We start from the raw sequence: 27,400 nt of genomic DNA on the forward strand, positions 1-27,400 counted from the left end.
TCATACCTTGCTGTTATCCCATTTTCTCTTTATTTGGAGACTAAGACTTTCAGGAGCAGCCAAGCCAAGGCCTCCCTGGAGGCGATGCTGATGGCAGCCTGGCCCCGCACACCTGGCTGCGGGCCCAAAGGCTGCAGGCTGCAGTGTCAGTGCTCATCTTTTTTTATATCCACATTGCTGTTTTTCCTTTCTGTTTACCATTCTCCCATACCGCATTGTTTTTATGTCAGGCTTTCAAACAGTTCTTTCTCCTCTTATCATGTGCCTTTTTCAAGTCTTTTGTGGAGGTAAAGAAGCAGATTCTGTGTAAACACATTTATATGCTGTGCACAAAAAGATGGGCTGAAAGAAAAACCTCATGAGGGTAAAGCACTTGAGCACTCAAGGATCAGGAAAAGCAGGATGATCTGTGTAGTTTTAATTTATGCTCTTTTCATCCTTATACAAAACCAAAGAGTCAAAAGCACAGAAGTTATTGTATCTCACGAGACCTGTAGCAGTTTACTCTCCTTTTCCCTGTTTTAAGCTCTGACTGAACCACATTTCTGCCATCCTGCTGCAGAAAAGTTCTGCGTGCTGCAGCATTCTACACCCAGAGAGGGTGCAGTGATGGGCTGCTACAGAAACCAGTGAGCAGGGGAAGAAGTTGCAAAGAAAGCCAAACAGTATGCTTTTTATAAGGAGTTTTAAAAACAATTTTCTACCAAAATGTGATCTGTAAGGAAATCTGTCATCCTGGCTACTATGCAATAATCTAACAAAAGCAAATTCAGGTTGGCAGTTCAATCCCAAACTTCACTTTCAATTTTCAATCTATTACATATAAAGGGACCTTTGAATATATTTGAATTAAAGAAGACATCTTCAGAGGTTTTGAAGCCATTTCCATTCACAGGAAGGGAGAGACGAAATAGGGTGGAGAGGAGTGCGATTTTATTTCACCTACATCCTTCATTCTGCCGTTGATAAGAGGGCACCACCAGGCTCCCACAAAGGGCTGTGCCACTGGAGGTGGGTCTGGGGATGAGGGAAGTTATACTCCAGGGTGCCCACACAACCAAGCTGAGAATTCAGACCAGACACCCATTTTTCCCTGATGCAGTCTGGAATGGCCTCCATCCCTGTTCAAGATAAAAATACGAGTTTCAGAGAAAATGTTGGCAGGAGAAAGTGCTGGAACAATATTCTGCCTTTGTGAGAGAAATGAAATACAGACTAATTGGATTTTAATGCCTTTCATGCTATGACTCACCTACGAGCTGATGTCTCTAGCAGCCTGCTGTCTCAGGGTGAGACCTCGGTTCTGCACAATAAAGTAAGGAGGGCACTGTGTGCATCACCTTCACACATATTCCCTTGCATCCCTAGACTATACAGGCTTCTTTTTATCTAAATACAGAAAGGGAGATCAATTCTGGGAAAGATTATTAGCTGTGCAAGGGAACTGGTAGTTTTGCCAAGGAGAAAAGCTTTAGGAAAGTGCCTTGCATCTTGCCATGAAAGTGAAGCACTGCCATCAAGCTTGTGTCAGTTTTTTGAGAGCTTTCCTTCTCAGGGCTAGTGCAAATACTTTGCCTGTCCTACCAGAGATGGAGCTGTAAATTAGAAAGTCCCTCACTGGCCAAGAATCTTTGAATGAGCATTCCAACATTTGCAGAGTTCAGCTCAAGAGCTATTACATTCTTTATTCTGCCTCCGTTCAAACACTGTGTAGCCTGTTTACAAGATCAGATCATGTTATAAAACTTTGTTTTTTGGTCAGTACCCTGTTTATTCAGAGTATCTCACTTCCAAAGCCTAAACAGCTGGTTTTGTTCTGATTCTCAGAGCAAATCTAGTGTACTACAGCAGTCTGTGTTTGTGCAGCCTGCATTGACAAGGAACTAACAACTGCCTTCAAGCATCAGAAATATCTGTTCCTCGATCATCTTGAGAAGACATAGTAAAATCTGCTCAAGTTCTTCTGATTTGAAAACCAAACACTGTGGGAGACTGAAGGAAAATGTTCAGACAAGAACCGCATATTCATTATAGCTCATTATGATTTCCTAAAGCAAATTTTGAGATGTTTAAATCAGATTTGCTAGAGCAGATTAATTAGAATTCAAGATTTTATCCCGTCTGCTAATTTTGCATGAGAATCATCTATATTTATAATTGTATTTTGTTATGACACTTCAAATATTGTTCAGTTAATGTTCACAACAATCTTAAGAGTAAGTAAATAGGGAATATAATAAAAGAGTTTGTTAAAAAAAACTTTAGTACATAAAGGGACTATTTGCTCAGAACCTAATCTTCTAAAATGAATAATTAAGAGTGAGGTGATGAGACAGCATATTGCAAGCTATCCAGCAATACAAAAGCCAGTTCTGCAGATCCTAATGTCCTCAGGACTCAGACAGACAATTAAACACGGCCTTTCACAAAGGATACACGCACAGAAGGTCATCCATGTTGTTGGGTGACTGCAAACAATGTGACCTCAGTACAAAATAAAGATGCTCCCAAACTCCATTCAAAGACCTTCTGACCAAGCACTGAACTTTAGCAAGGCTTCTGACACTATATCTGACATATTTTTTTGTTCAGGTTTGGATATGATGATCTGGCTTGGAAATAAAAAGGTGGATAAAAGACCAGGGATCTGTGTAGGGACCTGTCTGCTTAACATCTCTGTCAGAGGCTGGAGAAGGTAGCTGAGAGCACTCTCACTGCATTTGCAGATGGTGTCAAACTGCATAGCTCCTTAATGGTAGAGTAAGTGGGACTGGGACAGGTTGGAGGAACAGACCATAGAATTCAATAAGGAGAAATGTTGAGTCTTGGCCATAGGAAGGAAAGACTCTTGCAACAACCCAGGCTGGGGACTGACTGCCCATAGAGCAATATGCAGAAAAGGCCAGTGGGGATCTGGTGGGCGGCAAGCAAGAGTCAGACCAGCAATGAGTCTGGGCAGCAATGATGGCCAAAAGGTGGCATGGGCTGTGTGAACAGGGGTGCAGCTGAAACTGGAGAGGGTGTGTGATGGGAAAGGCAAATGAAGGACTTCTAAAGCCACAGCATCAGTAAAAGGAAGACAAAGGGAAACGTCAACCAGCTGCTGAGACCCAGAAAACTGAGAGGCAGGGGAAAGCCTGGGCCAGGGACAATTTCTACTCAATACTGAAAAATCCAGGTAGGTAACATTTAAACAAACTGGACAAACATGAGTCCAAGGGACCTAATACAAAGTACCCACAAGTGTTGAGGAAACTGGTCAGTGTCACTCAAGGCCAGTCATCATCTCTGAGGGACTGTGGTGACTGGGTGAGATTCATGAGGACTGGAGGAAAGCAAACACCTCTCTTGTCTCCAAGAAGGGCAAAGAGTGTTTGGGGAACTACAAGCTGATCAGTTTCACCTTAATCTCTGAGTGATGGAGCAAATCCTCCTGAAAACAATTTCAAGTAGTCCTGAAAACACGTGGAAGACAAGATGGTTTGTAGAGAGTGGTCGGCATGGATTTACCATGGAGAAATCCTGTCTCACCAATACTTGATAGCTTTCTGCAATGAAAAGATGGAGTCAGTGGATAAAAAGAGAGCAGAGGCTGTTGTTTATCTCAGTTTTGGCAAGACTTTCAATACTGACTCCCATTAAATCCTCATAGACAAACTGATGAAACTAGACTAGATAAATGTGCAATGAGGTAGATTATGAAAACTGGTGGAACAACCAGGTTGACAGAGGTACAGTCAGCAGCACAAAGCCCTGCCTGACACCAGCCATCTGTAGGGTTAATACTGTTTATTGTCTTCATTAATGACCTGGATGATGGCACAGCGTACACTTATGAAGTTCATAAATGATAAAAAAAACCCCACTGTTATACCGTGGACGTGCTGCCATTCAGAGGGACCTGGGCAGGCTGGAGAAGTGGGCCAATAAGAACCTCATGGGTTCAACAAAGGCAAGGACCAATTCCTCTGACCAAGGGAATACGTCACTGTTATATAATCCTCTAGTTGATTATCCAATAGCAAAACCAACCAAACACAAAACAACAAAAACAACACTATTTCTCCCAGATAAACAGAATTTGTTTCCTTACTATCAAAGTTAATATTTTTCTGTGCTATTAGTCCTGTGAGTTCCTCCCAGATTGGTAAACATCACATCAGCAATATTTCAGGGGATGAGCAGATGCTTGGCTGCTGCTATGGGAATTAACTGAGATGTCAACTTTCACATACTTGTCTGACTATAACCTGACTGTTTCATGTATATCTTTAAATAGACTACCTCAGATTTTTTGGGAAGTGGTAAATGTTATGCTGCACAGAATGCAATACACACATTCAGCCAACGAAAAACAAATCTCTGTCATTTCTATAAAAAAATAAAAAATACACTGTAAAAAAAACCCAACATTAAAAAGCAGTAAAAGCTGCTAAGAGAATTATGTTGTGTCCACACATTTTAACAGCAGAATACTGCAGTCCTGAGGTTCATTTTCTTCTGTTTTTCACATATCCATACCTATTTCAGAAACATAAAGTATGCAGTCAGGCACAACATACTGCCAGAAGCCAAGCAGGAATTCACAGGACTGCTACAGGAGCAGCTCTTAAACATCCTCAGCAACGCCCATATTCAGAAGGGATTTTTCTTACCATAAACTGAAGAAGATTGTGTGCATCCCCACTGTGCAAGTAGCACACAGGATTGAGATGGCCAAAGCATAAAGGCAGCACCACTGCATGATTTAACCAGGCAGCACTGGTGCTCCTTAGTCATCTTTCCTCTAATACATCCTGAGAGAGCAGGAAAAGGGGAGGCAAAAAAAATGCAAAGGAGAAAAACATTACAATTATAGTGAATGGTAGAAAGAAGGCCTCTCACCATTCTCTCCTCTCTGTAACTCCATATTCTGAGAAGGGAAAGGGTTGAAAAAGAGTGTGTCTCAGGATTAATAGCAAAAAGTGAACAGGAGTAATGTGAAATGAAAATGTGCATTTTCATTCTGTAGTCTTTTTCACTTTCTGTGTTCTGCTTGTTGCCTGGCTTCCAAGAGCTCCTTCAGATAGATTGTCCTTTTTTATATCTGAGTATATAATTACTTGCTATCAATTACTATAAACAATTTTTACATGGAAAGCTGCAATAACTTACTAAGATAGGCAAGCCCTGGCTGATATGCTTGGGCCATTTCTTCATTTTCATGCTGACACAGAACACAAGCAGAAGAAAGACCAAGTCAATCCTCTGGCTAGTCTTTAGGCATCATCTCTGTGTTGACAGTCATTATTTTCCAGATGGCAAAATTCACACCCAAGTGCACAGTTTTTCAGACCGGGGATTTATTTTGAGTGTCACTGCATTATTGTTTTTTTTTCTACAGTTTTGAAATGGCACACAGGGCTCACACACGGATGGCCTGATTTCAGCTCTGGCAAAAAGTGCTTCAGAATTTCTGTGCAGAATTATATGACACTGCCATTCATTCATCATATTGGAAGCTGGATAAGTTTTCTCTAACTCAGCAAATTCTGCTGGTTTCCATCTCTGATATTTCTTTATACAAAGTTTTGCATCTTATATATTTATTTATTTTCATTCTCGTATTGTGATTTCTCATTCATTTCAAATTACCCTTCACTTGTTCAGGGGAGAACAATTATTTCTGAGCAACAAATAAATCTCTGGGCTGTCTTGATCTGTCTTTTTCACTTCTATTGCTGGGATTCTCAAACATTTACTTCCCTACAGATTGTTAAAAGTGGTCAGTAATGTTCAAGAAATGGAAAACTCAAACGACATATGGGACCTCTTGCATTTCTGGATGGCATAGGTAGTAGCTAACCACTTCCAAATAATCACCAAGAACCATTTTCATTACAAACCACATCGTAGAAGCCCTTATTTACTTATGTAGTTTGATTTAAAAATGCACAAAGCTGAATTGAAGGTGTTTCAACAAATTTTTTTTCAAGTTTTATCAGAAAAAAATAATCAGTCTTGTCCACACTGTATGTTCACAGGTGTTTTTTATCCAGTAAGTTTAGCACCATAAGGGCTGAGCTGTGAAAAGCAATGAGCATCTGAGCTCTCCCTTGAGTATGGGCCTGGGCAATTGAAGTGATTAAGTATGTTGATTTAAAAGTGACTGGGAAGTAGCTAAGTAAGATTTTTATGACATATTATCTCCATGGCAGCTCTTGGTCATTGGGTTTAATGGGTACTCTCAGAAGTTCCAGCTATTTAGACAAGCAGTTTTCTGGGCTATGTTATTATTGGGCAATTATTAGCCATCCTGGCAAGTACTATTCAAGTTGCTGTTCTGTTTTCCTCCTTGCTTTAGGTAGATTTCTGAAATACTCTTGGTTTATAGAAATAAAGAAGAAAAGCACTGCAGTCTTTCTGAGAGGACACAGTGCCTGCCCTAAGGATTGACTCACACCCTGTGCTAGCACCAGCGCTGCATCTGCATTGAGCTGGATCTCTGCTGGCATTCTCACTGATGATAGTGCAATCTTCCTAAGCATTTGATTTTGAAATCAATGGAACTGCTCCCATTGGGAAGTAATTCTCAGCTCCATCTCTCCTGGCTCCTTCATAGTTACCGAGTCATTGTGCAAAGCACAAGTAATAGATCTCCTCCTAAAATAATAATATGAATACAGAAACCTTATATTTGTGACTCAAACTGTTTTTGAGGTTTTTTGTATATACAACATAATGTGACCACCAGCACTGCAGCCAGGTGATGGAAGGGGTTGTGCCCTCTGCTCAGCACTGTGATGCCTCACCTCCAGCACTGGGTGCAGGTTTGGGCCGGCAATATAAGGCCATAAAGCTATTAGGGAGAGTCCAAAGGAGGCAACAAAGATGGGGAATGGCTTGGAGGGCAAAGGAGCTGAGGTGCCTGGATGTGCTCAGCCCAGAGCAGAGCAGCTGAAGGGAGGCCTGATGGCGGCTGCAGCTCCTCACAGGGAGCGGAGGGCAGCGCTGAGCTCTGCTCTGTGTGACAGCGACAGGCCCGAGGGAACGGCATGGAGCTGCGGCAGGGGAGGGCAGCTGGGGGTGAGGGAAAGGGTCTGCACCACAGGGCGGTGGGCATGGAACAGCCTGCACAGGGCTGAGGGCACGGCCCCAGTGCTGGAGCTCAGGGAGTATTTGGACAGCGCTGTCCGACATTGGGATTGGATTTGGGGTGGTATTGTGTGGAGCCAGGGGTTGAATTTAAACCTAGTGGGCATATTCCAACTCAGGATATTCTATGATTCTATGGGCTGATTACTGCCATGCTCCCCTGGCCATCTCCTGCCACATGTCCTCATGAGATAATCCCAGTGGACACCTGTCCTCTACCAGCCATCATCAAGGGCCAGCTCATGTCCCGAGCATGTGCTTTCTGTTTGACTCCTTCTCATGTCATGAAGTAACTGCATCCAGGGGCAGCATCTCACTGTACTCCTATTCCTTTGCATAATTTTGAATGTAATCTTTTGACTGTGGAACTGCATTCCTACAAGGAAAATAGCAACCCGAGTGCAAGAACCATGGTATGCCAAAGAAGGCAAAGAGAAGGAACTTGGGTGAACATCTATCAATTCAGTTTTATTTACTGTTTTACCACCTATCAAAGTACTGGGCCTCTTCTATGCATCTATTACAGGCAATATTTACAGAAAACTTGAGGGTTTTTTAACATACGTTTTTCATTAAAAAGCCCTTGTCTGTTTCTCACATTGATCAGAGTTTTATTTTACAAAGTTGTGTTTTACCAGAAAATTCACCGAAGTTTTTCCCTGATCAACTTTATGAAACAAAATGACAAGCAGATGCATGAACAGCAATGCTCTCATTTGCATTTAGATAAACAATACGAGCACAACCTCAGCAGGAGTGGTTCTTGAAATTCTTTGATGGTTTCTAGTAGTGAACACAATGCCCCACTTCGCTTAAATCGTTATTTTCTATGCACCATTTGATTTGCAATACATACCTTGTGCTTCTACGCTCAAATCAGGGTTAGCCTTGAAAACGTCAGGCAAGGTGTGGATTTTGAATGGGATCATTATTTCAGAAATATCAGGCTAGAGTATAAGCTGGTTTGAGTATGCAACATTCCTTTCACTTCAGTAGAATTAGGCTGATTCTGGCTTGCTGTCTGAGTCATGGCATTTTGTTTTTTTGGAAAAGAAAAATAAAATTGGGCCAGTTTACAACAAGCAGTAGATCAGGGGAACATCCCTAAAGCACAAAGCAGAATACATGATTACAAAATGTATGACAGCAAATATTAAATGTTACCTGATGTTAAGGTCAGAATGTAAAACACAAAGAATTTAAATTGATACCCTGACAGGTTTTGAGCTGTTATTTAACTAAAAATAGCAGAATCCAACACAGATATCACTGGCAGCCAGAGCTTAGGTGCAAAGGTCTGCCCATGCTGCTGTTGCTGTGCTGAGATGAAATACTCCTCAATTACATTTGCAGTCTGCCTGGCAATAACATCACAAAAGTGTTCTCTTGCATCAATTTAAATTAGAACTGCATTCCAGAACTAAATTAAGGATGAATTTTTATTGAAAGAATCATTTTCGGTGCTGCTCAGCCCAGCTTGATCTATGTGACCTGTTCTTCATATGCTTTTATCACGCTCTCAAATTCATTTCAAAATGAAGAGTAGAAGATGTGATATTGCAGTACTGAAAATTGGTTTAGTTAAACCTAAATGGTATCTTTTAAAATTAAAAGTCACAAATGAAGAATAAAGTAGAAAGTAATCAGAAACCTAGCATAGAGAATAAAGAAATAAATGGCTTTTCTACAAAACACTAAATGCTATATGGACTTCTTGAATATTATTAAAGTTATAGGTGACACAGGCTTGTGTGATTCTAATACAAAATTTAGAACAGAAACGTAGGTTCAATATTAAAATTGTGTTTCTCATTTTTACAGCTGGGAAGTCACAGAGAGAATGGAAAAAGAAGTAGAAGAACACACTCCAGATGCTGTTTTTTGTTTGAGCTTTCCTGTGCCTGGAACCAAGAAGAATCTTGGTTTGTGTCCATGTAATACGATGAAATTTGCTACTGTCCTCTTCTGGCTGTCATGCAAAGGACTCAGGACACCTTTCAGCATCAACCATAGGCATTCTCCTGCTCATTTCATATCCTTCTCCTCTTTCAGGCAGAAGCAAGGAACCAGCCACAGGTTGATCTGGATGCCAACCCATTAACGCAGGATGATAAGACATTTTTGAAAATGGCCTGGTATCAACTGCTCAATCAAGATCATTCAAATGTGCACACCAAGTTTCCCAGCTGCTGTGACAGTGCTCAGTGGTCACCCAAATCCAAGCCACCTTGGGGCAGGACAGCCTGCTGTCAGTGCCAACAGACAAGGAGGGCAGCATTCGTGTGTGATTCAGGCAAGTGGATGATGCCCACTGTCCCAAGGAGGGCTTGGGGTGGACATGCTATGGCATATCCAGCTCAGCCTTCACCCAATCACTGCCCGTGTTTTGTCTTGAAACAGAAAAGGACTGAAGGCAGGGAAGTCTCATAATTGATAAATAGCAGAATGAACAGAGCAAAGTATTTCCCTTCATCTTACCTTCCAAAGATGGCAATGCAGTACTGTGGCCTCTAGACATCTACTGCATCTTTATACCTCTGAGATATAATAATATCCAAATTACATTAATAATAAATACCACGTTTCATGGGCCAGTTACATGAAATGATCTCATCAAAAGCCTCAGATGCAATTAGACTGTTCACACATAGTTTGGTAAATGAGATCTATTTTCTACTTACCACACTGTTGTGGTTGCTGTTTTTTGAGGGTTTTTTTTGCTAGCATCAATCATCTGAATAAGGGAGCCTAACTTTCTTCTGCATTATTTCACTATTTTTCATCAAATATAACAAATTATTTGGTCATTTCTGCTTGAATTGACTCAGTGCAAGACCAGCTTCAATGTTATTCAGTGATGGAACGTCATGAGCATTAAAGACTCAGGAACTGCCTTGTTCATTCAAAGCTAATTATAAGAACTGGACAGTGGGAGACTTTTTACAGTAGAAGGCCCAAAGAAGGGGCAGAGCAGAAACGCACCACAGAGGGCTTACAGTGGCTGTGTGGTTGATTACTTTTGTCTATACAAGATGCAAAGAATGTGGTAGACTAGTATGCAAACAGCACTCTGAAATCTTCATGCAGGATTTCATGCTGATTTCTACTTGATATCAATGCTACTAAAGCCTTCAAAACTCAATGAAACCTTAAAGAAAAACAAAACAAAACACATGGAACCCTTTGGAGTAATATTTTCTCTCTATTTTTCATCTGTTTAAAAGCTTGAATACAGGGGCTTTGATGCACTAAACAAAACAAAGCACTGGATAATAGAAACATATCACGTAAAAAAACAAGGTACTTGTGCATGACTTGTGCTCTTTTATATCTTTATCAATGACAGAGTGGGATTGAGTGCACTTTCAGCAAGTTTGCAGATAACACCAAACTGTGTGGCGCTGTTGATAACACAGAAGGAAAGGATGACATCCAGAGGGACCTGGACAGGCTTGAGAAATGGGCCCACATTAACATAAGGTTCAACAAGGCCAAGGAAGTTTTCACTGAGAGGGTGATGAAACACTGGCACAGGCTGCCTAGAGAAGCTGTAGATACCCATTTCCTAGAGGCGTTCAAGGCCAGGTTGGATGGAGCTCTGGGCTGCCTGATCTGGTGGGTGGCTACACTACCCACAGCACAGGGAATGGAACTCGATGGTCTTTCAGGTCCATTCCAATCCAACCCATTGTACGACTGCATAATTGTAAGATCCACAAAGCTTTAACTCTACAATGCCAGTGAGACATTTGAGGCACAAATCCTGGCACCTCTCACTTGATTTTAAGGCCAGCTCCTGCCTCATGAAGATACACTGAAGATCTCTAACGAACCAAATTAGAAACATAATACTACTGTAACGTTGCACTTCAAGAAGGAGGGGCATCACCTCCGCAAGGATTTGGACAGGTGACATCCTGCCCGCAAACAGTGCCATCTCGTGGTTGAAGCCAGTGCAACCAGAGGTGCCTTCCCCACCTCTGCAGTGAGCAGACGAGCAGGCAGCTTTGTCTGAGATTGGTGAGGACAAAGGGACTGGTGAAGAAAAACCTAGGATTGGGAGAAATAAATAAAAATGAGCTTCAGAAGGAGCACATAGTTTGAAGAGAGATATAAGGGCTGTGTAGGAGAAAGGAAGAGGAGAAGGAAGAAATCTGGGAAGTCTCATGTAAATTTATTACATTGGAAAAAATAGAAGCATTGCTAGTTTGGGGGAAAGAAAAGTGCAAAGGGTAACAGAACACGAACAGGAGGAGAAAAGTGCTGAGATAATGTGCTGTGATTATGTAGTATTTGTGAACAAGCTTGGGATGTAATCAGCATCATAAAAAAGACAACTTCTTGTCTTTGTGGAAGACAAAAATAATCTGGCAAAGAAATTGTAGGCGAAGCAGGAAAGCATGGTAAGCAGAGGCCATATACCCTAAGTTCAACTGAATTATCTTTTAGCTCATACATACACTCACATTTAATTAAGTTATGATATCATCAAGCCTTTGGCATGCTGCCTGCTGTATAAACATTTCTGGCATAGATACTCTGTAATTCTATTACAGACTTAGTAATTCAAATGAAGAAGCAGAAAGGCATAGAACTACTGAGAAATTTCATCTGAAAACCACCTATAGGTTACACAGAGCATCCCAGCTTGCCAGGATGCAAGTCCGAAAGCCATGTCTCCACTCACAGGAGCCACACCAAGGTGCCCGTATTAGCAGTCAAACAACAAAGCCTGTCTTGTGTCAGCGCAATGATCCTATGTACAAGCACAGCATCATTGGAGTTTGAAGAAGCTGCTGTTGGATTATTAGGTTTGTCACTGGTGGGATTCAATTATTTCCATATTATTTGTGTAAGAGTAATGCAAAGAGGTTCCAGCTGGGACCAGGCATCCATGGTCCACTAAGTACTGGGAGACAATTTTTTTCTCAGAGGGGGCATGCAATTTCTGCTGACAAGATGCAGACCAAAGGGAAACAGAGGCATCAAGAAGTGATTTTATTATGAGAAGTACAGCCACGGGCAGACTAAGTCCAAATGGCACTTCTGTATTAACAAGTGTCCAGCTGAAATGTAACCATATGCTATTTCTTGATTAAAATACAAGGCCATCTTAGAATTGTACCATATCAAAAACAATACAGAATTACAAGAAAATAAATTTTAGAGGTACTCAAATGTTAGATGTTATAATCTGGAGGAGAAAAAGGTTTTACCACAAGAATCTGACAACTCCCCAGTTCTTCCTTCCTAGCTATGTCCTTAAATACAGAAATTTTGCTTTCCTTTAGGAAAGCTTTTGGTGGTAGTGGATGGACAGACTGGAATCTGATTTTGAAACCTGAATTCCTACAGCAATAGTTTTCATTGTGAAAGCTACAGTATAAACAACTGTTTATAGAATCAGGTTATACTTCCCTTAAGAAGAAAAGTTTCTTCCTCCAAAGACATCTGATGCCAGCTAAGGTGCTTGGCTGCTTTGCAGTCCCTGATCTCCTTTTAACAATTTTCCCTGGCTATTTGGGACTCTCTGAGATCCTTCTGAAACCCATCAGGAAATCTCTGCATACTGCCATGGCCCAGCATCCATGCCCTGCACTTGGAATGAGATTCCTTACAGCTGGGGAATGTATTTGAGCAGGCTTAAGAAAGGATGCAAGTCCAAAAACTTTCATCCTCAGCATCTTGGGATGGAAAAGCTCACAAGAGTGATTCATAATCCAGATTCTGTTAAAACCTATACTTGATCCTCTGTAACCAATATATAGATACAAACTTCAAAAGTAAGTTTGGGTATGACCTACAGAAACTACACTACTGATACTGTATTATCACCTCCTTAAAGCAGGACATAGTAGTTATTTGGCTGAGAAATGCTCATCAGATTTTCTAATAGGTATTTTACTACCTGCTGAACTACACTGTAAATAATCTTCTTCAGAAGCATTTGTTTTTGGAAACATTTCCATCTGGGTTATTTTCTAGACTTGTTAGAAAGTTAAGTCTATTTCAAGCATGCCCTGTAATGATACCATTGGTTTTCCTCTATCACATTCAACGTCAAGCTAGAAAAACATTTAAAGCTCTCAGCTAAAGCAAAATAAATTCAATGCACTCTGTTTCTTGGTTTCTGTTGTTAATTTGTCTTGTACAAATTACCAATCATAAAATGACATAGACATGGTATTTTACCATACTCACTTCTGTTCACATTTTCTGAATTCATGTATTTTTGATTTAAAAAACCTATTGGTGGCTATTATGTCTTAATCTGCTCCTTTTCCTGTTTTTGATTTCCCTCACTGCCAGACCTCAAGTTGTCTCTTGCATCAGCCAAAAGCTTTTGTACCATTTTTAGTATTTGAAGCTTTTTTCTTACATGTCCAGGTTACTGTGTTAATAAAGATAGGGTCAGTTTCCAGTTCTTTTAAAGATAGCTATGTGTATAATACATACATACATATATCTATATATCATAGAATCACAGAATAGTCTGGGTTGAAAAGGACCACAATGATCATCCAGTTTCAATTCTCCTGCTGTGTTCAGGGTCACCAACCACCAGACCAGGCTGCCCAGAGCCACATCCAGCCTGGCCTTGAATGCCTCCAGGGATGGGGCATCCACAACCTCCTTGGGCAACCTGTTCCAGTGTGTCACCGCCCTCTCTGTGAAAAACTTCCTCCTAATATCTAACCCTAAACCTCCCCTGTGTCTGCTTAAAACCATTCTCCCTTGTCCTATCACTATCAACACATGTAAACAGCTGTTCCCCCTCCTGTTTATATGCTTCCTTTAAGTACTGAAGGCCACAATGAGGTCTCCCTGGAGCATTCTCTTCTCCAAGCCCAGTTCCCTCAACCTTTCTCTATAGGAGAGGTACTCCAACCCTCTGATCATCTTAGTGGCGCTCGTCTGGACCCGCTCCATATATATATATACATACACGCAGTATATATACATATATGCATTTATATGCATATGTGTATGTTTGCATTTATACATATGCTACATATCCATAGCAACTCCCTGATACTTGTCAGTGGTTAATTCACTGTAGACTGAGAACAAGTTAAACTATACCATGTGACTGAAACAGACACATTTGCATAAACACACTAACATTTAAATGCAGTTGCATTTTTGCTTTTAAAAGCTGTTTGTACAAAGTTGAAAATTCAGTCAACTCTAAGCTGTCATGCCACAAAATGAAACCAAAAAACATTGTCAATTCTATCAATCACATTGTTTCAGAAGTTCTCAAATCAGATGCATATATGTATATATATGCCTATGCATATATCTGTCTATCTATCTATTTCTCTCTCTATATATATATTAATTCCTGACACATACAAGATTTCTTCACTACTTCAGCAGCCTTCATCCGGCATTGCTTTCTTCCCTCTCTTCACTGAAGATCTATTTCAGGAGATTATATGAATGCATTTCCATGACTGACACTACACAGTTCCTTAGCCAGCACATCTGACTTCACCCAAGCCAAATGAAACCCATGTACTCCCACTGTGATGAGCACTTTGCTACTGCCACTTTAATCCTGAAAGGTGAATGTGAAACAGCAGTCATTTCTGCAGGCAGGAGCTGTCTGACTGCCACAATTCAAATGCAAATAAATATTCCATTGCACTTTAGGGAAAACATGTTAAATCAACAAGACCCATCATTTAAACACCATAATAAGCAATTAGGCTGAAACTATGATATCAGAAATATCAGTGTCTGTGTAAGACACTGTTTTCATTCGCATGAGAATTTTAATTAGGGCAGAACCAAGCACACAGCTGAAGTACAACCTTCAATCACACTCAGTTGTACCAAACAAAATTAATCCTATACATTTTCATAGCATGCTACAGGTAACTAATTAACTGTAATCACATAACAGTCACAAGATTAACAAAACGCCTTTATGTAGGCAACAAGCACTGCTCACTAAGAATATTACTGTATTCAGTATACAGTATTGGAACTGAATACACGCAGGAAAATTCCATTTCTCCTACGAAGAGAGCAGTGACCCCACTGAACAGGCAGCTCCCTTCACTTGTCACAAAAGCTCTCAGCGAGGGTGAGGAGTGCAACCAGCTGACACATGGGCTGAGCATCACCTGACGGCAGCTGTGGTACATTACAGGAAACGCCACTGGTGGAGCTGACAAAAGAAGATATTCAATTCAATGGAAAATGTTTTCCAACTAATAGGTCCAGATTTTTGCCTGTGTACTGTTCCAAATGCAAACTCAAAGAAATCTTAATTAGTAATTTCAATATAGCAAATACTACGATGAAAAATAACGCTTTTTTCTTCAAACTACATATAGGTACATACGCTTATCCAAGCTGCAGAGAGAAATGCAGACTTTTTTTTAAGTCAAAGATATACATACATAACATATTAGAGTGTCTTCTATATATATATATGTAAAACTTGAAATATACATTACACACTTCTAAAATTCTCTAATAACATCATAAACAATATACTACATTGCTATAATACATTACATACACAGCATCCAATATGTACCATGTAAAGATATATAAAGCCTGTTACTGTATTTATAAAGATCATTTATACTTCTGTTTGTCTTTCTGTACTTCCCAGCCCCTTCTGCACAGCTTATTTGGGTACTATACCTCAAAATCACAACCAATGATACTTTTGGTACTGTGACAAAAATTGCAAACATTGATGAGAAGCAGCTATTAGCAAATTCATGGGGCAGAAGCAGTGGAAGGATCGAAGAGATTTAATTAGCCACAGATGGCCAACTCAGGATGTCTAGTGACAGCCATAATTTGGTGAAATGCCCTGCCACTTAAAGCACGGCTGGGAAATTGAGCTTCACAATGCTGCCAGGAGATTAACATTCTCTTTAATATTTCTTCTAACCAAGTCTAAACAAGGAAGGCATTACCTTTAATTGTGTAATTTTGCAAAATGTTTCAAATATTTTAGAAACTCATAATGGCTTTGAAAAACTTCAGTACTTCCTGCAAAATGGATCTAAAGCTATAATGCCTACCAATTTTTGTAGTCATAGTGACTAATCTGAGGTCTTTCTCCCACCTGAGGTTTAAATGCATTTCTTTAGCATTTTTCCAAAACATGCCAATCCCATGAAGCCTATGATGCAGAACAGTACTCAGATTATTTTTCTACTGACCAAAATAAAGTTTACTCAGTAACAAAGACATCAGCAAATACACGGTTATGATTTGAGTCCCAACCTCGATTAGGGTCAAGGTCAAATTGTTAGCTGCTGCATATCTGTGTAGTTGCATCCCCTCAAATTAAATTGCACCAATCCTAATATACCCTGCCTGAGGGACAGAGTTAAAAAGAAAAAAAACCTCTTTCTTGTTTGCAGCCTTCTAAAAAGGAAGAAAGATACATTTTGCATTATCTGATTACTACAATGCAAGATTATAAGGAGGGGATGCTCACCCACATAGGTTTAAAATAGGAAGCAATAGGCACAAACTGGTACACAGGAGGTTCCCTTTGACTACCAGGAGCACTGCGGTGCTGTGCAGGTGACGGAGCACTGGCACAGGCTGCTCAGAAGCTGTGGGATTTCCTCTCTGGAGACCTTCCAAAGACACTTGGACGTGGCCCTGGGCATCCTGCTCTGGGTATTCCTGTTAGAGGAAGGCTTGGGCCTGAGGGACCCAGACAGCCCTTCTAACCTCAACCATTCTGTGATATTCTGTTGCAACAACTTCCAGTTTACATTATAAGATGTAGGAAAAAAAAATAAAAACTATCAGTCAGGTAATTGAGAGTCTAATATGTGGCAACATTACGTAAATTCAATGCAGCTCAAGAAATAATGAGGGAACTTAAGATCCCTTACAACACAGGTGTGCACTCTACACTTCTGATCCAAACAGGACTATGTTGAACAACCAAATGACCACTGTAGCAGGCTGTGAGAACTGCTGCACTGTCAGGCTCATGCTTCTGCCCTGTATTTGTGCGAGGACGCCTGAGACACCCTGTCACCCTGGTCTCCATCATCCCCTAGTACTTGAGCAGAAAAAAAGGGAGAGTGGTTAACCTACATGTGAATTCAAGGGCAGCCCAAGTTTCTGCTTTCTGTCTGTTATCAGAGATCTCCCTTGATAAATTGGATGTGACTGGTTACTTGAGTGAAATCCCACCTACTGCAAGACTAAGGGAAAGTAATTTTTTAGAACACTGAACCAAGGCTGGAAATCTTAAGCTACTGTGACAACAGAAACTCGCTAGTTTGAAAATCTTAACAGGAACTCCAAAAGCATGCATTTTAAAAGAAAATTTAAAAAATCACACAAATATTTATATTACTGATTGACTGAAAAACTGATTGAAATAACTTCAGCTGCTTTGAGACCTTTCAGCAAAACAGAACTAAGAACTTCTTTTCATGAGTTAAATGCTAGCATTACTACACTTTCATCTTGTCTTTCACATTCGTTTCCCCCTATCATTTCAGTTTTAATGTATAATTATTTTATTTGACTTTTCCATGAATTTACTGGGGGATACTGGACCACTTTCTGGTAACGACACCAGAATATTTGCTTGTTGACTCTGAGGCATCTCTCCCAGACTGGGAGCAGCTGATTAAAAGCTGTTGCAGTGAAAGGTCCCTGAGCCAGGTGTGTTGGAGGGGCTGTGGCACCAAGGGCACAGCACAAGCTCAGACAACACATAAGGAAACAGGATGGAGCTGATATGTCTAAAAATATTCATTATTTTCTCTATAATCTATAAATCCAAAATAATTTCCAAGATTTTTCATGCAAGGGAGAGACGAGATCTTACTACAACATGAAGAACTTCTCTGTTCCACAACATCGTTTCAAGGTTCTTTAGACACTTCCTTGCATGTACCCATAAGAACCACTATGCTACACTGTAGTCTCTCACATTTGAAAGTGTCTATTTTCTGACACACCTTAGATATAGTATTTTTGCAATTAAGTCCAAATAATGAAATACTCTCCGTAACGTAGAACACAATAACATTGTTATAGTTTGTGTCAAGAAACAAGGTTGCACTTCATTAAATTAAAATTGCAGGAATAACGTAAATTCTTGTCCTGAAAGAAAGAGTTGAGCATACCTTGTCTTCCAAGAATGCCATGGAACAGGCAGTTGGTCCAGACCTTCATTTTATGACTGAAGGACATCTCTAGGAGCATGCAGTTTTTGGTTCTTCTAAATTCTTTCAGAAATAGCAAAAGACAAATGTTTCAGTATTACCATCTATGTCTATACCTAAACAGTGAGAGAATAAAAAGAACTCAAAAGCAGTGCCATAAACTGACAACACAAAATAGGATCAAAACTTTAAAATAATGCATTTTTTATTAGCATAAAGAAATTAAACTCCATTTTAGTAGAAACAGGACTCATCCTTTGCATCTAGCTTTAAAACAAACAAATCCCACAACAACAGCAACAACCCCAACACAACTGTAGGTACAGCACAAGGATATCATGACATGCTACAGAAATTAGTTTAAAAAATAATAAAATATTAGCTTTCTTGTGAAGAATTCAGAGTTTGTTTTTGTACCTACATTTTCTATACAGTGTACAGCAATTTGAAATATCTTTTCTCTGGATAAACATGCTCAGCATCACAAATATAGGGAAACACCATGTCCAACTGGTAGGTTTAGACAACTGTGAAGGAGGAGTCTTAATCACTGTTTTAAACTAGGTTCTATCAGTACTGACCAAACACTGCTCATATTCTTTGTTAAATGTAGAACTGTGCTCTTGTAAAGCTCCAGAAAACACCTGTATCTAAGCACACATGAAGAACTACTTTTCCTTCCTATCTTGCATTTATTTTCACATCATGTTTTTATTGCAGTGCTTAAGGTAAAAGTAACTGTTAGAATTGAATTGCTGCCTGGGTGCTACCAAGAACCTATAAATTACTATCAAATTTATACTACCTAGGTTGATACACCTACCATTTCTTGCCTGAGGAAGACCTAGAACATTTGATTAACATCAGTGCATTTGATTTCACAGTACAGTACAATGGATATTTTGCATAGGTTTACAGACTTTGTGAAAGTCTGAACGAATTCATATAATCCACTTTTCAAAACTACATATTTTAACATCAGATGTCACCAGTCTCTTGTCACACGTAACTGCAATTTGTCTTGAAGTTTTGACAGTTGAAGTTCCTATTCCACTCCAACACTGTTTAAGCAAGCTGCATGAAGATTTAGAAGATCGTAATACGTCCAAGCTAGGCACATTAATCTGCTGTTAACAATCTGCTCATTAAAGAGCAAAACTGAAAAATCAAATTGAACAGCCATGTTTTGTGCTGAGCATACAGCAATGTTCAAAGTTCCCTATGTGGAGAAGCACATAGGGGAGAGAAGATGAGGGAGCACCACACAGATACTGGTGGGAAGTCTGAGTCCCTACACCAGAAGTTCCTTGTAACAACACAATCTCAAATACTTTGCTTGTCTCACACAGACGAGCCTAAAAGGACTTTTGTGTATTTATTTGTTAAATAATTTATTGATACACTATTAATTTCTCAGAAGCATGGGGCTGACCTGTAGTCAAGGGCAGCATACGATCAAAGACTGAACCTCTACTTCTGCAGGGAGCTGGTCAATCCCGTTCCTAGAAGAAAAGACAACCCAGCCACAGCACCTGCTGGGAAGAGCCTGTTTTTGCAACTTCTTACATTTCAGACTCCAAGTTAGGTGGTGTGGTCACATTTAGGGCAGCGTGGATGAAACAAGGGATGAGGGAAGGGAGCTCTGGAGAAGGGATCTGAAGGCTAGACAATTTCTGGATGTAATTGGGAAACTTCTTGCGACAGAACAGCGATGGAGACTGGTAAAGTTCATCTTATCTGCACTGGGTTGGGGAAAACACTCTGACGCAGTGAGGAAAGTTATAGCTGTGTTTGACCAGTATTTCTAAAAGCAGCATGCATGCTCTGTAGGCATGAAGAACCATTCTCTGAGGAAACACAAGGAAGACAGTGTAAGAAGCATGTATGGACACAGGGCTCAATTTTTATATAATGGGAAATGTGATGTTGAAAGCCAAAGAACCTTGAATTAATATAATCACATAGCTCTACTTGGACATAATATCTACACTTATTTTAATATCTGCCTTTGTGACAGACAGATGTTCAGAAAAACATTCTGATGTCAGAGCATCTAGATGGTCTTTTAGCAGCATGTAGGTAAATCCCATGGCTACACAGCTGTTCTTTTCCACACTGCTAAATACAAGTGCAAAAACTGTCTGTTTGCACTGACACAAAGCAACCTGACCCAAGTGGCTTTTCACAGGACACCATCATCACCTAATCTTAAACTACTTAAGGTTAAAAGAGAAGATATTTCAAGTAGTTCAATATAAATGAAATACATAGGAAAAAATTTACTCTGAAGAACTGCAACTTCATGGATGATTCCGTCTAGACCTGTAGAAACCAGATGGTAATTTAAACTGTCTCACACAGCTGCAACTGATGGCAGCCTCAGTGACTGGTGAGGACTGGCACAAACTGGACAGTAACAAGCAGGCAGTAGTGAAGCTCAGTTCTTTCCATACCTTCTTATTCCAAACAGTCCTTCTTTTTCTCCGGGCTTCTAAAGCCAGTGGCAGAACATGTCCATTCTTTCAGCTTGGCAATAGTTCTGGTTATTCTGGCTCTTTACATGCCTGCACAGCTGGATTACAGAACACTTCAGATAGGACAGAATAAAATTAAGTCAACTGAAGCAGTTAAAAACATCCCATAGCAGGAAATGACGTGGGCGCATACCGTCTGCATAGCCTTTTCTGATCTCCATGGAATTCCAGTTATTTTGTGCAAGTTATATTTCATTTTTTAATCCCATCTGAAATGTTTGACTTACAATTATTCTACCTCTATAAATTATTCTGTATTTCCAACAACTTCAAATTTGAAGTTGCTGAACATCTAATTTAACCCCTGGGGAGTCTGGAGAAAAAATTCACAGCTATCAATGATTTGTGGTTTTACAGAAAAAAGAAAAAAAACTCACAAAAAAACCCATGATTAGCATGCAAGATGAGAGATTCATTAAAATGGGTACAAAATAATTAACCCAAACTAGCAGAATTAGAGAAGTTTAACAGCATATCTGAATTCACGATTATCTACAGTGAAACCTTAAAACCTTACATCCTTATCTAAATTTTGTATTCATCTTTATCATATGGCATAGCTTTACAACAAATATATTTGCCTTCAGTCAGAATACACTGAATAGCCAAATTTTGCACAAATCTAAATTCACAGAAGAGTTATGTTTAACTGTAGGACAGAAATGAACACTTCAGAACTATGAAAATTGTTCTATTGAGTATGAGACTCAATCTGTTTGGTATGTTTTCTTATATTTAGGAAGACCACAATGTATCTATAACTCAGAAGAAAAAAAAGAGAGTGATGCCACAACACTGAATTCATCTTGGAAAAGAATATGAAATATTCTAAAACTATACTCCAGATCTACAGATTTTCTCCAGAAATTTTACTTTACAACAACATAATAAAATACTTTGTCTTCAGGTGCTGTAATAATATCTGTTAAAAAAAAAAAAAAAAGAAAGAAAAACAAGCAATTTTTTGTTTTCTCCACAGGAGTTAGTTTCTAGGATTGTGAACCTGTAAGTGCAAGCCTGGGAAAATACAATAGCTGTCTGGCAAACAGCTATTACTCAGTGTAAAAAACAAACAACAAAACACAAAAAGGAAGTAAAAAATCAAAACTTCTACTAGATACAAAAAGTTTTAATTAAGGTTTTAAGTGAAAAGGATATGGAATACTTTTATGTTAAATTCCTGCCTCAAAATAATTTTACACGTTTAGTTCCAAGAGCACAACTCAGACTTTTTCCGTTTGCTTTCACACAACTAAACCTCAAATCTTGTACAACACTTGTGCCATGCTTTAGCAGTAATAGGACTTTTACCAATTCCTCTGGCTTTATTCATTTCATTGCAGTATAAAACTATGATTTTTTTAAGATAAGAGGTGACATTAAATAATATAAGTCCAGCATAAATAAAACACAGAAACACACCTCCACTTGTTAAGCTCTTGCTGACAGATTGACATTGCTGAAGATCTGCTTCCTGTTACTACTAACGGTAATTACTAACATATGAGGTGAAAGGCATGGAGAATCAAAAATCCATGTGGTCAGCTTAGACTTTTCACTCAGAATTCCTTCAGCAAGGAAGCTTCTTAAATACTGACAGAAAAATGTCAAGTTCGAAAAGGTGAATATCAGACTTAAAGGAAAATATATAAAATAAAAGAAAACAGTTTTATTTACATATTTGCATATATTTTTATGATCCTTTCTTTCTAAGCATTCTCATCTTGAATTTGAACTCTGTTTCATTGGACTTTCTTGCTTAGAACAAAAGTTATCCCAATATGCAGAATCCTCAGGTGTAATGGGAATTCCAGGTGCAACTAAATCTTCGAAAGTCAGTAATGTAAACTGTTGTTGATGAGGTTGTGTGGAACATACCTAAGGAAAACAGACATTAATTTTTCATGAATCAGGAAATCCCCATTATCTTCCTGCAACCTAGCCTGTAAAGTTAAAACTACATATTGTTTTCTGAAGAAAGAAAACATTCCAGTTAAAACCAATGTCACTGTTGCTAATTTAGGTTATATATTGACTAACAGAAGCATGTAACAGGGTGTGCAGAAAAAGTAAGTTATGCTTTGATTCAGTTCAGAAAACTGAGAATGCTAGGGACAAAGAATCCTATAAACACCACAGAATGACTGTTTAAGCTCAGAAAAAGCAAAACACAAACTATTACATTCTACAGCAGACATGATTATTTGAGATGATAGCATTAGGATTTACTCCAATGGAGGAATGTCTACTCATACTCCTCTTAATACTTGCCATCACTGGAGCTATGCACACACTCAGTCTCCTCACAGAAACTCTTAGAGAAAAAAGCAGTAACAATCAAGCCGTGATTCCCATAGTTAAATCCAGATTAAATGCAAACTCAGATATTGGAGATGAGCGTCACAGTCTCTGCATTAGTTAAACTGCATCTCAAAGAAAAATAGGCTTGTTTACCTGAGCATGTGTTACTGTATAGCCTGCTGTACGCTACCTGCAAGTGTAATTCCAGGAGGGTTAAAAGTACAGTTGCATAACCTGATAGAGACTGTAAGCTGTTCTTCTAAATAATGTCCACACATCCAATCTCTCTAAACAAAGATGAAGAACACCCTCTCCACTCAACATATTTAACAACAGATGGAATCCCTTTTACTGTTTCCATACAAAATAAGGCCAAATTTATTTCTTCCATATTACTGTTAAAAAGCATCCTGAAAAAGGAAATTTTCACTTCATTATCATATCAAGGAGTCAGAGAATGCCCACTTGTGCTACTCAATATTTCCTATTTTCAGTGGACTGTGCTAATGAAATTTAGGTCTTTATAAATTTAGTTAGTGAGCAAGTATGCCTTAGAGACTTTTCTTGATTCAAATACTTTGCATCATAACTCCCAATATATACCACATCTGTTCCTTTTGTAATAATTTTAAGGTGCCTGACAGTGATAGCAACAGTCAGCAACTAATACTGGATTCTGTAGTATACTTGCACGATAAACATACTGTTAAACAGAATGCATGCATTTTCCTAAATAACATTTGACAGAGTACATTCTCAAACGTAGTTTCTATCTGTTTTTTGAATTTAACCAACACAAGCTAAAAGATCTACCTCACTGTGCTATCAATGAACACAGACACAGATTTTATAACCACTTTCATTCAGTAGCATGTATTTTTTGGTAGCTCCTGCTACGGTCTTCATAGCTACATAACGGATAACAACAGATCCATTTTCTTGTGAGCAAGTGAAATGTCACAGACAAACCTGGTTATTTGTCACCCATTCCTTTTGCTGATTCTCTGGCTATTTTGGCTATGACTTCTCAACCTGCTTCAAATTTGACTTCTGCTGCTATCTTAATGGCCTGCTAAATTATTAAGAAACTCCCAAAAAGCTTTTAAGTATGCCTCATTCCATAAAGAGACCATGCACAATGAAGATAATGCTGCTGTTCTTCCAATCTGTTGGTTGTTACTGCTTGTCTCAATAACTGTTCTAATGGTGTTTGAGAGCTGGATCTGCTCATGGATACATGCAATGATCATCTCCCATTAAAATGGGAGCTGGTGCAACAGTTCAGTAGTTCAGATTAGCTTCAGTATCCTTTTACATCTACTAAATCCATCTTTCCAACTTGAGTCTAGCAGGCTGTAATAAAAATCACTGAATCGTCTCTTGAATAAACACAGTGAATGCACATACATTTTAGATTTAACATTATCAGCTGCTGTCTTCTGAAACCATTTCTCCTTCCCAGCTTGTTTCTCAAATAGGCACAAATAGACTAAACGTAACAGTCCTCCAATAATCTGACTAATACTGCAGTTAAGATAAGCTTTCTTCTCCTTGGCCCTACACCTGAGACAAGGCCTTATTTTAGCTAAAGCATCATGCTAAGCTTATGTCAAGTAACTAGTTACCAAGATACCAAGACCTGTAAACGCTTTGTGATTTCTTACATCAGTATGCTGCTGTCCAAATCCCTCCTGTTTCCCAAGAGCCACTGCAACGTGATGGTAGTCATCTAACCGTGTTTCCTAGGAAAGATGAAAAACAGCAATGTAAAAGTTTTTTCTTCACTCTGTTTCCAGCAGGCTACATACATAGTTAAAACATGGCTCAGAACAATACCAAAACACCATTTAAATTACTTTAGAATAGCGACATTCAGAAAGCAATAGCCCTTCAGAAAGTTTGCTGGAGAGCTCAAGAATGCAGATACAGTTAGCAGAGATGAGCTGGTTACTGTTGATGGGTACCATCTCACCTATTTTTAGACACTTATACACCAGTCTGTGAGCTTAGTCTCACTAACACACTGTAAAATTACAAAAAGAAAATGCCATTATGTCCTCTCTTCTGTGATTCCCCAATAGCACTTACTAAACAAGTACCAAGATGCTCAGCTCCAATGTAGTGAAACCAGTTTGGTTAAGACAGCATCTGTTCTACCCACATGCAGAAGAACCACTAGGCTGGGGCACTTTACAGTCAAAGACATGGGTGCCTTGGCCAATAGGTGGTGGTGTGGGAGCAGAAATAATGGCAAATAATTGTTATAGTTCTAGCAACGTTTTGTGCTTGTCTTGAAGAAAAATGACCATGTCCACTTTTTAATGACTTTACTTCCTCCCTACCCTGTTTTTAGTTTTTGCCTGTCCAGAAGGCTAAGGACAGATGGGACTGCACATAACTCAGCACACAGCGGCCTACATCTGTTGTGAAATGACTGAAAACAATTGTGTTACAGCTTTCAGCAGAATGCACGTAAGTTTGTTTTTGTGACATGAACTGATAGATAACTTACTGTTGATGCAACAATAAACATACATCATGTAAAGTCTCTCACATATAGTTAACAAAACTATTTTCTGTCAGTTTTAAGTTGAATTTAACTGGAAGTGACTCTTTAGATAATGGGGACCATTCTCCTGCAGAGACTCCTCCTCTCAATGAATGATTAATTCAGATGGCTCCCTCCCATTTACTCCACATATCCTCAGTGCATTAGAGGTCAGAAAACAGTTTTCAGCATCTTCTAATTAAATGTAACAAATGATGCCCTACATTTTATCTTCATTACTTCACTGAAATGGAAACCCAAATCAAGCATAGGAGATCTTTCCTGGCTCCTGCTAATGGCCAGCAAAGCCCTTACAGTGTGGAGTTCATGCAGCATAGAGATGCTTAAAAACAGCATATCAATCTGCTTCATATTCATCTGGAGATACCTGTACACAATCTTATCAATTAAATCAAACTTCTTACATGAAAATGGATGACTAAACGAAAACAGAAGCAGCACTGGAAACAACAGTACAGAAATTCCTCTGGTCTTGTTAAGATTCCTGTCTATAAAACAGAGAATATGTAATAGATCAAAATTTGTTTTTCTCTGAACCAACTAAAGGCACAATGAGACTTATAATTACCTCATTTCAAAGGCTCATCAGAATTACGTGTCTGGGATTCAGATCAGTCTGGATTCTCTAAAACAGACAATTTATGAGTAAACTGCACCTTCAGAGGCAGAACTGATTGCTGTCTGAATCCAGTTGGATTAGCTAGTCTTGGAAACAAACTTTAATTCCTACTTTTTCCTCAAAATAAAACAGAACAAACTCCTCTTATCAAGGGAGAAAGATTCCATTACTACTGCACACTAACAACAGTTACTAAATATGCCTCAAATTAATCCATGTAATTTCACTTTGGAAGTCAACTGTTTGTATGTACGCAAACCAAGCAAGAATTTGCTATCAAAACATCCAAATCAATTATTTATGTAGCAGTAGTGATGCCAGGTGATTCTCAAACCCTGACTGAAGTTTAGGGTGAATGGGTGCTCCCTCTGTACTGATTATATGAAAGCTGAAGTAGGGAACAAAAAAAGAATTATCAAAGGCTCCAAAAACTGCTATCTGACCATTCTTCTCAATTAACTGTATGAAAGTGAGAAAAAGTCACAAATACACTTTACTGAGATTCATCATTAATCAGGATTTTTTTCCATATACGTATCTGTAGCAGGTCTGCTACAGATAGGTATTATATATATGCAATTCCCTCTCTGAACTATAGAACTTGTCAAAATTATCATTGACCAACTTCCTTCACCTACATTAAAATTAACTAGTACTTTATTCTGTAAGTTTGTTTTCTTCAAAAGGAGTAAATGGATCATATGGAACTCATTGATAAAATTATATAAAAAAGGTAAAAACCAAAGCATATATCTTCATCTTAAATTAACAATCCAACATAAATACTGTATCACACTTCAGTGGATTACTGCATTTTAATTTTTATTAAAGAAATTATCTTTTTTTTCCTGTCTTTCTAAAAAGAGACACGTGCACTGCCCATTGCAAACAAATCATATGGGGGCTGCTCCAAAAGCAGTGCTTTGTGCTTTATGATGTTGGCCCACAGCATCAGAGGTGGATGTTGGTGGTATGGCAGTAGAGGTCAAATCTTCCCACCAATATTTCATCACATGCTGTTGCTGTGTGACAGATGGCAGCAGAGGGGCAGTCTGACTGAATGGCATCT

The 27,400-nt window shown here is 39.1% G+C and overlaps 1 protein-coding gene across 14 annotated transcripts in view; it reads right to left on the reverse strand.

The window, feature by feature from the left end:
- Positions 1-390: 390 nt before the first annotated feature.
- Positions 391-27,400, reverse strand: part of AASDHPPT (aminoadipate-semialdehyde dehydrogenase-phosphopantetheinyl transferase) — a 43,990-nt gene continuing 16,980 nt past the window's right edge. For 2 of the 14 annotated variants that reach the window (XM_090133903.1, XM_090133915.1), the window contains exons 5-9: positions 26,117-26,200; positions 24,808-24,885; positions 19,741-22,720; positions 18,270-18,371; positions 13,556-15,310 (exon numbers count right to left, since the gene is read on the reverse strand). In XM_090133903.1, coding sequence (XP_089990029.1) covers positions 22,562-22,720; positions 24,808-24,885; positions 26,117-26,200 — 321 coding nt within the window. In that variant the 3' untranslated portion in view covers positions 13,556-15,310; positions 18,270-18,371; positions 19,741-22,561. Of the gene's footprint in view, positions 1,122-5,594; positions 11,185-13,555; positions 15,311-18,269; positions 18,425-18,495; positions 22,721-23,296; positions 23,334-24,807; positions 24,886-26,116; positions 26,201-27,400 lie in introns of those variants that run through there. The other 12 variants (XM_090133913.1, XM_090133912.1, XM_090133907.1 and 9 more) reach the window with 12 other exon arrangements.

This window comes from Phasianus colchicus, chromosome 1, assembly GCF_987193195.1.
Source record: "Phasianus colchicus chromosome 1, bPhaCol1.hap1.1, whole genome shotgun sequence".
In the NCBI taxonomy this organism is placed as follows: domain Eukaryota; kingdom Metazoa; phylum Chordata; class Aves; order Galliformes; family Phasianidae; genus Phasianus; species Phasianus colchicus.